The 12,803-nt window shown below is 43.7% G+C and overlaps 1 protein-coding gene across 7 annotated transcripts in view; it reads right to left on the reverse strand.

Annotated features, from left to right (window-relative positions):
• trappc9 (trafficking protein particle complex subunit 9) overlaps nt 1-12,803 on the reverse strand; it is a 1,402,808-nt gene that overhangs the window by 1,290,202 nt on the left and 99,803 nt on the right. For all 7 annotated transcript variants that reach the window (XR_011595734.1, XM_070892854.1, XM_070892846.1 and 4 more), the window contains 2 exons: nt 9,433-9,578; nt 6,452-6,580 (listed from right to left, as the gene is read on the reverse strand). Coding sequence is in view for 6 of the 7 variants with exons in the window: in XM_070892854.1 (XP_070748955.1) it covers nt 6,452-6,580; nt 9,433-9,578 (275 nt within the window). In the remaining variant the exon portion in view is untranslated. The remainder of the gene's footprint in view (nt 1-6,451; nt 6,581-9,432; nt 9,579-12,803) is intronic.

Raw genomic sequence — 12,803 nt, forward strand, 5'->3', positions numbered from 1 at the left:
CATGAGCCAGGTGGCGAGGCCGTACCCTTTATCTCCCAGTAGTCAGCTCTGCCCTTCTGGCTGCTGCTCAAACATGTCAGATATAACGCGGTCGCGTAGGATGAACACATCATGGGTGCTGCCAGGGTATCTTGCATCGACTGACATGATGCGATGCATGTTGTCACACACTAGCTGCACACTGATGGAGTGGAAGCCTTTTCTATTCCTGAACAGCTCGGCATCTTCCACAGGTGCTCACAAGGTGATGTGGGTACAATCAACGCAGCCCTGTACCTTTGGGAAGCCAGCAATCCTCGAGAACCCCACAGCCCTGTCATGGATTACTTGGACGGTCATTGGGAATTTCAAGAAGTCATTCCTCTGCGCATGCAGTGCAGCCATGACCTGGCGAATGGAGACATGTATTCCATGCTGACAGATGGCGCACACATCTCCAGTTGTGGCTTGAAACGATCCCGAGGCATAGAAGGAAAGTGCAGCTGTAACCTTCACTTCAACAGACAAAGCAGTCCACCTGCCGCTTCTCAGCTATAAGTCTGGTCTCAGCAACTCAGATATCTCAGACAACTTCTCTGCAGAAACGCAGCCTTCTGACACAATCTGCATCACTCAGGTCCAGGTACGAACGCCTGACTCAAAATTGCCAAGGTTGGTAAGGCCTCCTGTCCAGCAGCCAACAGGCTCTGATGTTCCTGAGATGATGAGCTCTAATCCATGGTCTACTATGTAGCACAATGATGCAGAACGCTCGCAAAAGGTGTGGCATTGATATTATTGCAGCCATACTTAAAGTTAAAGTTAAACTTTCAAAGAAGGTGAAATGGCAGGAAAGCAGGCAGCACAGCAGAGGTTTGCAGTTGTGTCTGTCTGTCTCTCTCTCTCTCTCTTAACCCCGCCCCCCCCCTAGATATGTATATGGGCCACACCCAAAGGTCTTTTGTCCTCTCCCACTTTAGTCATGTGACTTCTCTCCCCCCACACCCCACCCAGCCTGTTGCAGCCTGTCCGTGAGGTTGATTCCTGCAGCCAGCCTGTGTGTGCTTCGATGTCGGCAGGCAGTCCCTGGCCAAGTGGTCTCCCGGTCTTCCCGCCCCTATCCCAGACCGACTGATGAGCTGCCGCACCGACCGACCTGCTGTTAAAGTAGCTGCTTGTCTTTTGCCCTTGCTGCAGCCTGTCCGGTCGGTGAGTTTGCCTGTGTGCTCTCCGATAGCACTTCAATCGCTCCTCCACCTATCCCTGGCCGAGTGTCCTCCTGGTGCGTTGTTGTCCCGCACCTATCCCCTGCCGAGTGGCCTCCCGCACCAGCCGGCCCGCTGCCTTCCTGGGCCGAGTTTTGAGATGAAGGTAGGACTTACTTTTATTTTTTATTTCTTCTTGAATGTTTTTATGTCTTCTTGAATGTTTATTACTTCTTGTGCTTTATTTTTGAGAGTCTTGATGCAAGGTCCTCTCCGCTTCCTTTCCCACCCCTATCTCAGGCCGAATGGTCTCCGATGTACCTACCTGCGCTTATTTCTCACCTCTCCGCAAGGGTTTTCACAAGTGGCCACATACGCTGGCCTAAGTTAGTTTGGAGTAACTATTAGCTGTCCAAAGTGGCCGAAATGGCCAAAACGGACGTAAGTGGCTGGTAACGTCCCCTTTTGAAAATCTAAACAAAAGAAAATCCTAACTAACTCACTTACACTAGCGCAAATTGAATGTGCAAATTGGGGATTTTTAAGATACTCCAGAAAAATCAAGTTGCTCCAAAAAAAACGAAGCAACTCCTGGCCAATTTTGAGCCCATAGAAAGCAAACATGCAGGTGCAGCAAGTAGAATAGGAAGGCAAATGGTATGTTGGTCTTCATTGCAAGAGGATTTGAGTACAGGAGCAAGGATGTCTTACTACAGTTATGCAGGGCCTTGGTGAGACCACACCTGGAGTCTTGTGTGCAGTTTTGGTCTCCTTACCCAAGAAAGGATATACTTGCCATAGAGGGAGTGCAGCAAAGGTTCACCAGACTGATTCCTGGGATGGCACGACTGTCGTATGAGGAGAGATTGGGTCACCTCGGCCTGTATCCACTCGAGTTTATATGAATGAGAGGGGATCTCATTGAAACATAAAATTCTGACAGGGTTGGTTAGACTGGATGAGGGGAGGATGTCTCCCCTGGCTGGGAAGTTTTGAACAAAGGCTCACAATCTCAAAATACTGGGTAGGAAATTTAGGACCGAGATGAGGAGAAATTTTTTCACTCAGAGGGTGATGAACCTGTGGAATTCTCTACCTCAGAAGGCTGTGGAGGCCAAGTCACTGAATATATTTAAGAGATGGATAGATTTCTAGACACAAAAGGCATCAAGGAGTACGGGGAGAAAGCAGGAATATGGTGTTGAGATAGAGGATCAGCCATGATCATATTGAATGGCGGTGCAGGCTTGAAGGGCCGAATGGCCGACCGCTGCTCCTATTTTCTCTGTTTCTAGTTATGCTCTTTCCCACAAGTGGAAACACACTCTCTGTATCTACTCTATCAAAACCTTTCATTATTTTAAAAGACCTCTATTAGGTCATCCCTCAGCCTTCTCTTTTCAAGAGAAGAGAGACCCAGCCTGTGCATTCTTTCCTGATAGGTATACCCTCACATTTCTGGTATCATCTTTGTAAATCTGTTTTGCACCCTCTCCAGTGCCTCTATATCCTTTTTATAATATGGTGACCAGAACTGTACCCAATACTCCAAGTGTAATCTAACCAAGGTTCGATACCAAATAACTTTTCTACTTTTCAATTTTATCCCTCTAGAAATAAACCTTATTGATGTTTTTTTTTTTAAGCCTTGTTAATCCTGTGTCACTACTTTGTGATTTGTGTATTTGTGCTCTGTGATCCCTTTGCTCTTCTACCCCACTTAGATTTGTATTTTCAATGATATGCCCATTCTTCAAGTTCATTCATGTCTTGTAATTTGTTGCAGTCCTCCTCAATATTGACTATGCCCCGCTCCCCCCCGCCCCCCAATTTGGTGTCATCCGCAAATGTCGAAATTGTGTTTTGGATTCCAAAGTCTAAATCGTTAATATAAATTTTTATCAAGTGGTCCCAACAATGATCCTTGTGGAACACCACTTCCCACCTTTTACCACTCTGAATAGCTATCCTTTACCTCTACTCTCTGCTTTCTGTCTTGAAGCTAGCTAGTTATCCATTCTGCTACTCCTCCCGTGACTCCGCATGCTCAGACCTTATTCAATAGTCTATTATGCGGTGCCTTTTGAAAATCTAGATAAATTACATCTACTGCATTACTCTTGACTACTCTTACCTATTCAAAGAATTCAATGAGGTTGGTCAAGCAAGACTTTCCCTTTTGAAATCCATTATTATATTTTGGGTTTCTCAATGTTCTTCTATTTTCTCCTGTAGTAGGAATTCAATTATTTTTCGTACCACCGACGTTAAGCTGACTGGTCTTTATTTCCCTGATCATGTTCTATCTCCCTTCTTAAATATAGGTATTACGTTAGCTGTCCACCAGTCCTCTGGCACTGCACCTGTTCTAACGAATTATTAAACATGTATAGTAATGCCTCTGCTATCTCTTCCCTATAAAATGCACAGATGTAATCTGTCCGGACCAGGGGTTTTATCCTGAGTTTGACTAGTTTATTTAAATATTTCTCCTCTTTATTTTAAATACATTTATCTAGTTTCTAATCCAATTGTCCAGTGTCATATCCACCGGTTCTGTCTCCCTGATAAATAGTGAAGCAAAGTAATTAATTAATTTTTCTGTCATCTCTCGATTGCTGCCAGTGATATTATTCTGTCCATCCCTTAATGGCCCTATTATTTTGTGCCTGCAAAATATTTTACTATTTTGTTTTATGTTCCTTGATAATTTAATTTCATAGTTTCTTTTTGCCTTTCTAACTTTTTTTTGACTTCTCTCCGAATCTCTTCGTATTTTCTCTTGTCATGCTCTCCCCTGCTGTCCATGTACTTAGTCTCTGCCTCTTTCCTTACCCTCAATTTTTCCCTTTTTATCTTCATGCCTCATTAGTGTTAAGCTCATTCTTGTTTTTTTTTTTTTTTTAAAAGCAGAATATATTTTTCCTGGACTCTGTTGAACACCATTTTATATATTTCCCACTAGATCAATGTTTGCCAGTATTGTTGTCCATTTTATTTTCCCAAGTTCTATTCTCAGCCCCACAAAATTAGCTTTTCTCAAATCTATTACCCTGGTCTTGGTCATGCTTATGTCCTTCGCAATTATCTTAAAGCGTGTCATATGATGGTCACTATTGCTTAGATGTTCCCCTACTTTTACTTCTTTTATTTGCTCTGGATCATTCTCCATTATTAGATCTAGCCAATTAATATCATGGTACAGGTGCAGCATCCCGAATCCGGAACCCTCAGAACTGAAGGCATTCCGGGTTCTGCATTTTTCCGGACTTTGGCACGTCTTTCTAACATCCCGAATCCGGAAACACCCGAGCCGAGGTTTGGGTATTTCCAGATTTCAGAATGTCTGAAGTGGGACTGTTCAGGCCACCCGGGGCCCGGCGAGAAGGTTGTCGGGTGGGCCCAGCTGAGGTGGTGTTCAGGCAGGGGGGGCCCCGCCGCAGAGGTCGTCGGGCGGGCCGGCCCCGCCAAAGAGGCCTCTAGGTAAGGGCAGCGACAGTGCGGCGAGGAGAGCGGCAGCGAGGCGAGGCCCGAGGCCAGGCAGTGGCAGAGCCCAGAGATCGGCAGGGTCGTCGGGTCCGGATTCCGGAACATTTTACGGATTCGAGATGACCCTGCCACCAATCGGTCCGGAGTCGGATTCTGGAACATTCCAGAACTCTGGATTCTGGACGCTGCACCTGTAGTTGAAATCCCCCATGATTATTATTCTACGTTGTTTTATTCATTTCCCCAATTTGTTTCCATATTTCTTCTTCCACCTCCCTTCCACTATTAAGTGGTCTGTAGACTACTCCGATTTGTGCGATTGATCCTATATTATATTTTATATCTATCCACATGGATTCTATTTTTGTCTTGCTGATAGCTTTTTCTACTGCCATTATGTTATTCCGAATCAGTACAGCTACTCCACCTCCCCCTTTTCCCCATCTATCTTTTCGAAATATGTTATACACTGTAATGTTTCATTCCCAGTCCTGATTTTTCTGTAGCTATGTCTCCGTAATCCCTACTTTGTCTGGTTCCTTGCAATGTATTATTGCCTCCAGTTCCCCGGCTTTATTATGAACACTGTGCATTGCTGTAGATATAGTTTAATTCATTTTTAATAGCAGTTCCTCTCATTTTATCATATTTTTACACCCGTTCTATAACTATTTGTTCCTGTCCCTCCATGGACACCAAGAATCCTCAAGTACCTCATCCAAGTGGCTATTTTTCTCATGTGAATATTGTCTGACCATTGAAGAAGTCATTACAGCAGAGGATTATTGTATCCTCAAACTATATCGACATGTCATCATCATCATCATCATCATCATCATAGGCAGTACCTTGGAATCGAGGAAGACTTGCTTCCACTCTTAAAATGAGTTATTAGGTTGCTGAACAGTCCAATACGAGAACCATGTATGTATTTAGTGGATAGCTATCAGGAGCAGGAACCCTGGCCGATTGTCCCCTCCTAATCCTGGGGTTAGGATCTAATTGAAGCAACTGGAACACTACCATCGCACACATCAGATAACTCACAGCAGGCTATGTATCGGGGGCCTGGATTTGAACAGCTCAGTTACTCAATGGCTAAACTTACTGAGCCATCAAGCAAGCCCAGGAATGTACAAGATATGACTGAAGGTCCACAAACAGTTCTTGTCGGCTTACCTCAAATATTCCATTCATGTACCATTTTCTGCATTTCAAAATAACAGAAGTTACATTGCTCACTGCTTTAAATAAATTTTTGCTTTGATCCTGCATTAGTATATAATTGTTTTCCTGGGACAGAATGGATTAAGAAGAAACCAAATTATAAAAGTTCTCAAATCTAAGAATTATACGATTTCAAGCCCTCTGCTTTCTTTGCCACACATCCAGCGATAAGATCATTTGCACCTTGTATGCGAACTATATTTATCAAACATGAACTTCATTACAACAAAAAGCATCAAGTATGATGCTGACATGATTTCTGTTCGGTCTGACTATATGGTTATGTGTGCAACCAAAATTATATACAGAAACAACAGCAGAACCATTCCTATTCTGCTTAATTTCTTTACTAAAACCTAACAACTGATAATACAGTTTTCACTCTTAAAATCATCAGAATAAAATAATAGGAATGGATTGGAACTCGTCAGTATTCATGCACGTGCTTTATGTATAAAAAGATTGCCAGCATTACACGTGTATCATAAATGACGATCAATTAATTTCCAGAAAGAAACAAATGTGTAAACTATAAAATACTGCTTACTTACCATGTCGATGTCGCTTGCTAGCCTCAGATGGTAAACACACACTATAAGCTCTGCGAATCGCAGGTTTTGACCCAGTGCCACTTGGATAATGGTAGATAACAGAAGATGAGCACAAACCCTCCAGTGCAGCTGAGCAAAAAAGAAGTCTCACTTAGTTTGAGAATACACTACAAAACTTAAACACATGGAACAATGCATCTTGATGCCATTTACCTCCAACACAAAGCATATTAAGCACTATAAAGAACTATAGACATAATATTGCAGATGGACGATATAGCTGTAGAATATGGAGCAAATTTGGCTCACTAGAAAACAAAAGGATATTTTGAAATTATGTAAATTTAGCTTCACAAGCATTGTACAAGATAAAGGTCCAGAATTTCCATGGATCTATGCTGCCAGTGGAGGAACGAGCATTAGTAACCTCCATTCTTGGTCCCTGGGTATCTTGGGTCAGGGAACGCTCAACTCATTAACAGCAATGGCAGGCACCTGCACAACTGTGTGAATGTCATGGGTGCCTGCTGGGAAGAGGGAGTGGGCAAAGAGAATATTGCCGTTGGTTAGCCATTAATGCAGGAGCTGGTGCCACTGGAATTTATATTTCAGCTGGAAGATAAACATTCCAGTATCACTGGCTTCTGGACTAGTGGCTAACCAGTGCCGATCCCACAGACAGAATAACAGGTTTTATTAAAAGATCCAAGTCCCAATTCCAACTCCAAGCATAATGCCAGGTTCATCCTAGCATCAAGGGTGCTCAGTGGTAGGAAAGCTAGGGCCAAGGAAATACTCTGAGAATTTCTTCCCCTGGCCCCACCTCCCGACTTCAGTGGCCATGTTTGAGATGGCAAACAGAAGTTCTGCCCTAACCAGACTATGGACAACATTGGCAGCCTTGGCTCAGACCTGGTATATCCTGGTCCGTACTGATCATCTGCTCCCACCGCCGCCCTACCAGGTGACTTGACTAGGAGTAATGGCCCCAAGTTTCCACATGATTTGCGCCTGATTTTTAGGAGCAACTGGTGGAGAACGGACTATCTTAGAAATCGCAATTCTCCACATTTTTTTTTCTGCAGTTCTAGTCAGTTAGAACAGTTTCACTTTGGAACAGAATTTTTTCTTCAAAAGGGGGCGCGTCCGGCCACTGACGCCTGATTTCAAAGTTTCCACAGTGAAAACGTACTCCAAACTAACTTAGAATGGAGCAAGTGAAGATTTTTGTAGAACTGAAAAAACCTTGTCTACACATTAAAAAATCAGGCGCAGGTTACAAATTAGGCGTCCGGAACGAGGTGGGGGGGGGGATTGGGGGAAGGGAAGTCATTAAATTCTACAATAAATCCTTATTTATACTTATACAAATATTATACAAATAAATCCAACCTGAATAAAAATTTATAAGCAAAGAAAAGATTAAATAAACCATCTTCCTACCTGTGTGAAAGTGCTTCAGCCAGGGAGAATGCTGCAGGAAGCCTCACAAGTTGAGGCAGCCGTTCGTTCCCGCGGGGGGAGGGGGTGGGGGAGGAGGCAGCCGTTCGTTCCCGACGGCAAGGGGGGAGGAGGCAGCCGTTCCCGACGGCGGGCGGGGGGGGGGGGGGGGGGGGGGGGGGAGGGAGGGAGGGCGGGCCCGACCGACCGCAGCTGGGGGGGAGGGAGGGAGTGCGGGCCCGACCGAACGCAGCAGAGGGGGGGGGGGAGGCAGCCGTTCCCGACGGCGGGTGGGGGGAAGGAGACAGTGAGAAGGCTGCAGGAAGCCTCACAAGTTGAGCAGCCATTCCCGACGGCGGGAGTGCGGGGGAGGGGGGGAGGCCGTCGGCAAACGGCTGCCTCAACTTTGAGGCTTCCTGCAGCCTTCTCACTGCTGCAAGAAGCCTCAGTGCTGATCATGGAAGGGCAATGTGCTTTTATTAAAAAATGTTCAAAAATTAAACAGCTACAAAGAACTACAAAAATGGCCGCGTGCCAATGTTTCCTTCTCACTGCGCGTGCGCGAACGCTCCAACGCGCACGCGCAGGGTTGCCGGCAGGAAAAAAACTAATTTGAATGGTATCCGCCCTCTCCCACTTACAAAATTGGCGCAAGTGGTAGGCTCCGCCCCCCCTGGGCGCCGCGCCAAGCAGACATGGAGCTGCAGGGCGCTCCAGAATCATGCGTTTTTTTTCCGGCGCGAAAAACGGGCGCCCAGCTCGGAGGGGCGCCCGTTTTTTATCGTGTGGAAACTTGGGGCCTATATGTGGTGAGGGTTTCTGCCTCTATCACCCTTTCAGGCAATGAGTTCCAGACTCCCACCACTCTCTGGGTGAAGAAATTTCCCCTCAAAACCTCCTACCAATTACTTAAAATCTATGTCCCCTGGTTGTTGAGCCCTCTGCTGTGGGAAATAGGTTCTTCCTATCCACTCTATCGAGGCCCCTCATAATTTTATACAACTCAATAAGGTTTCCCATGAGTCTCCTCTGTTCCAAAGAAAACAAACCCAGCCAATGCACTGAGATGTTAGCCAATTCCAATGAACTTTGATGGAGAATGTGAAATAATCTGCATCTCTTCAGCCAATCCACCATCAACCTTTGATGAACACTGGAGTGATATTTACATTAAGCTTCCTCAAACTTTGTAAGATGCCCTTTTTTAATAACACCATTATTTCCAGCCTGCTATCACCTGTTTACTTTCAGCTTATTTCCACATTTCAGTGGTAAAAGTATTCACAAAAATGATGATTACTGGCAAACAGTTCAATGTCCTTAGTAAAACAAACAAAAGTTTATTGTATGTTAAAATCAATGGCCAATTTTTCTCCATGTTTCAAAATCAGTTTTTTTTTTTAAAAAGCCACTATTACCATACCTTGAAATCTTAGTCTGAGCTCCAAACACAACACAAACTAACGAGGGCTCATTTTACACATAATTATTTGCAAATTACAACATTGATTAATTCAGTCCGATTACACCAAGAAACTCACCTCCCAACCACAGAAAGTCATTCACAGATCGAAGAAGTTCTACAGCCATATGGTAATGCACAAGAGCATCTTGCAACATGCCTGCTTGCAAGCAAAGATCGCCAACATGTTTCCGCATTCTGCCCTGGCAACGCTTCTTGTAATGTCTATCGTGCAATAGAATAATTCAGTTATAGCAATATGGTTCCACTATGCATAGTCTGTGAAAGTTTAATGTTTATTCACTAGTACTTTTGATTATAACCCTAGACATTTTTAACTTCCTTCCCTCCATTGGTCAATGAAGCAATACCAAAGTAGTAACATAGATTAACTAGTAGTTGCTAATAACTTAAATCATCCTAGTCAACATGTTCTGATTCATATGTACATTAGATTACAATGAACAGTATAGTGTGAAATCCCACAAGTTCACAGCATGAGGATCAACCCAATCGACACAAAGAAAGGAATAACTGTCAGCTGATTTTCCATTTAATCAGAATTGAACACAACAAAAAAATATTTAAATTGTAATCTAATTCCAATAATTCACCAGATGGTATGTGGTTTTCAACATTTTAGTATCTCGAGTTCAAATAGGTCTTTTATTTCAGTGTGTAAACTAAGTGTCAAATGGATTCAAGCTTTTCCAGTTACAAGCTTCTCAGGAGAGGAACATATTTTATCTTAAAAATTTTAAACAAATCAAAAATTACTAGAAACACTTAATATTTCCTTATTCTCCATATCCATGAACATTTTAAGGATTTTGCCCCATTTTTAAAAGGTATGCAAATAAGTCAACTAAAAATGACGTATTATGTTGCATTTACTTGGTCGATACCACATACCTTCTTGCTCATTATTGCATTAACTTCTAAAGCTGGGTTTCAAAGCTCAGTGCAAACTAAACAGCCAAAGAAAGACTAAGATCACTATTTGCTGGAATTATTCTTAAAAGGTACAGTTCAGCAGTGACTATGATTCAGCACAGCTCTCTTCCCATCAAAATATATTTACATTCTAACCAATTTACATTACAGCTCTGCATCTGCAAATAAAACCATGATTGCCCCAAGGGTGGACTCTTGAACATTAGAATAATCCAAACTGAACACAAAACTTGTCTTTTCATCAGGTTGACAATAGCAGTAAATTGAAACATTATCTTGGTTTATGAAACCAGATCAGTCTTTGAAGCAAAACAAGCTACAGTACTATTTCAATACAAATAATTTTACAAAAACATTTGCACAGGAACCACTATTTCAGTATTCATCCAAGGTCACAAAAAAAAATCAAATTGACATACTACAGCTAAAACTACAGAACTTTGCAACTCCTTCTGTGAATGGCAGAGAACCAAAGAATGAGTGAGGCCCTCTTAGGAACACTAAGGTGCAAGTCCAGGCTTTGAACTACTGTAAATCATTGAACTTGCATTAAACCCTGAGGTCCTGAAATTATGTTAGCAGATACCAACATCAATCTGAAATTCCTCTTTCCACTATTTTAGTGGTGGTGGTTAACCAGTTATAAATAAAATTAATGAATGCCTCCACACAATGGGCTCAATTTTGCCCAAGCCCCATTTCTGGCGTATTGCCAGAGTTATGCCCGTTTTTCTTGGCCAAAAATATTTTGCCAAAGTTTCCCCGATGTCTCATTCAAATTTGGCGCCGCGCAGAGTGTCCAGTCGCCTCAGGGAGTGGAGCCTGCTGTCCACGCCCAAAAAACGATGCTGCCCCTTGTGCGCATGAGTGACAAAAAGTGTGACGTTTTTAAACGTTATTTCAATGGACGTGCATGCGCAGTGCAGCTCCGGGTTGGCAATCGGCCATTTTTAAAGAGTCAGATGTGTGAGAAGGAGTGCTGTGTGAGAGCATTGTAAAAATCAAACACCATCACTGAACATGAAGGAGGGAATGTCACAGGTAGTTGATACAGTTTTGCTCAACACAAGGGAGGGAATGTTGCAGGTCATTGAGACACGGTCAGGGCACATGAGGGACTGCATGTTGAAGTTAGCTGTTGCAATAAGGGAACACGGCCATTGACAGAATCAACTGCTACTCCCACTCCAATCCCCACACCAGCCTCTGAAGAGCCCTAAACTGGGCCCTCCACATTGCCGCCCCGCCCCCCACCCGCCCCGGCTCCCCTCAACAGGTGCACACTACCCAAGATTCTCAGCTTTGCACCAACCCCAGAAACACAGTCACTGCCTGCGGGCAGGGGTGGAGCAGTCACCAAGAACAAGCACGGTGGGCGGTTTTAGAATAAGGTGGAGGAGAGATGGGTGCACCTTTCTTTGCTGCTGCTGTTATTATTGTTACTGTTGTAACTGTTCTTAAATTAAAATATTTTTGTAATTTATGTAAATTTACAAGTTTAAAAGTTCGTAAGTGATCGTAATTGAAAACTTTAAAGTTTGATACAAGAATAATTTTATTTTAAAGTTAAGTTAAGTACAAATAACAGTTTGTTAAACTTTTGAATAAAATATATTTATCAAATCTGAATCATTTCGATCAACACAACATTACAGAACAGGTCCAAACAGTAAACATGGTCTGTGTGGAATAGTTGTCGCTGAGCCTTCAGGCAGCAAAGCATTCACGGATGAGCTGCTGGCACAAGGCTCGAGCAATCATTAAAAGGGACACGATGGCCTGCCCTCCTCACCAATCGTGCTTCGGGTTCAGGTACTTGCATGGCTTCCTTGTCCTCCTGTTCATCATCTGCATCTTTCTCAACATCATCATCATCATCATCAACCACTCCCACCGCAGCTGCTGCTGCCTCATGATGGTTAAGTTATGCAGCATGCAGCACACAACAGTGAACTGACCGACAATCTCAGGGGAGTACAGCAAGCATCTTCCGGAATTCTCCAGGCATCGGAAACACTGCTCCAAGTTGCCAATGGTCCTCTATTAAACTGCAACGTGCGACATGTTGTATTCCTGGTCAGCTTCCGTCCGGTTTATGCATAGGGGCGTCATGAGCCAGGTGGCGAGGCCCTATACTTAGTCTCCCAGTAACCAGCTCTGTTCTTAAGGCTGCTGCTGAAACATGGCAGATATAGCGTTCTTGCGTCAAATGAACGCATCATGGGTGCTCCCGTGGTATCTTGCATCGACTGACATGATGCGATGCATATCGTCACACACGAGCTGCATATTAATGGAGTGGAAGCCTTGTCTGTTCCTGTACATCTCGGAATCCTGCAAAAAAGGTGCTCATAAGGCAGCACTGTACCTTTGGAAAGCCAGCAATCATGGAGAAGCCCACAGCCCTATCACGCATTGCCTGGGTGATCATGGGGAACTTTATGTAGTCATTCCTCCGTGCATATACTGCAGCTGTCACCTGCCGAATGCAGACAT

The sequence above is a fragment of the Pristiophorus japonicus genome, chromosome 1 (assembly GCF_044704955.1).
Source record: "Pristiophorus japonicus isolate sPriJap1 chromosome 1, sPriJap1.hap1, whole genome shotgun sequence".
Classification (NCBI taxonomy): Eukaryota; Metazoa; Chordata; class Chondrichthyes; family Pristiophoridae; genus Pristiophorus; species Pristiophorus japonicus.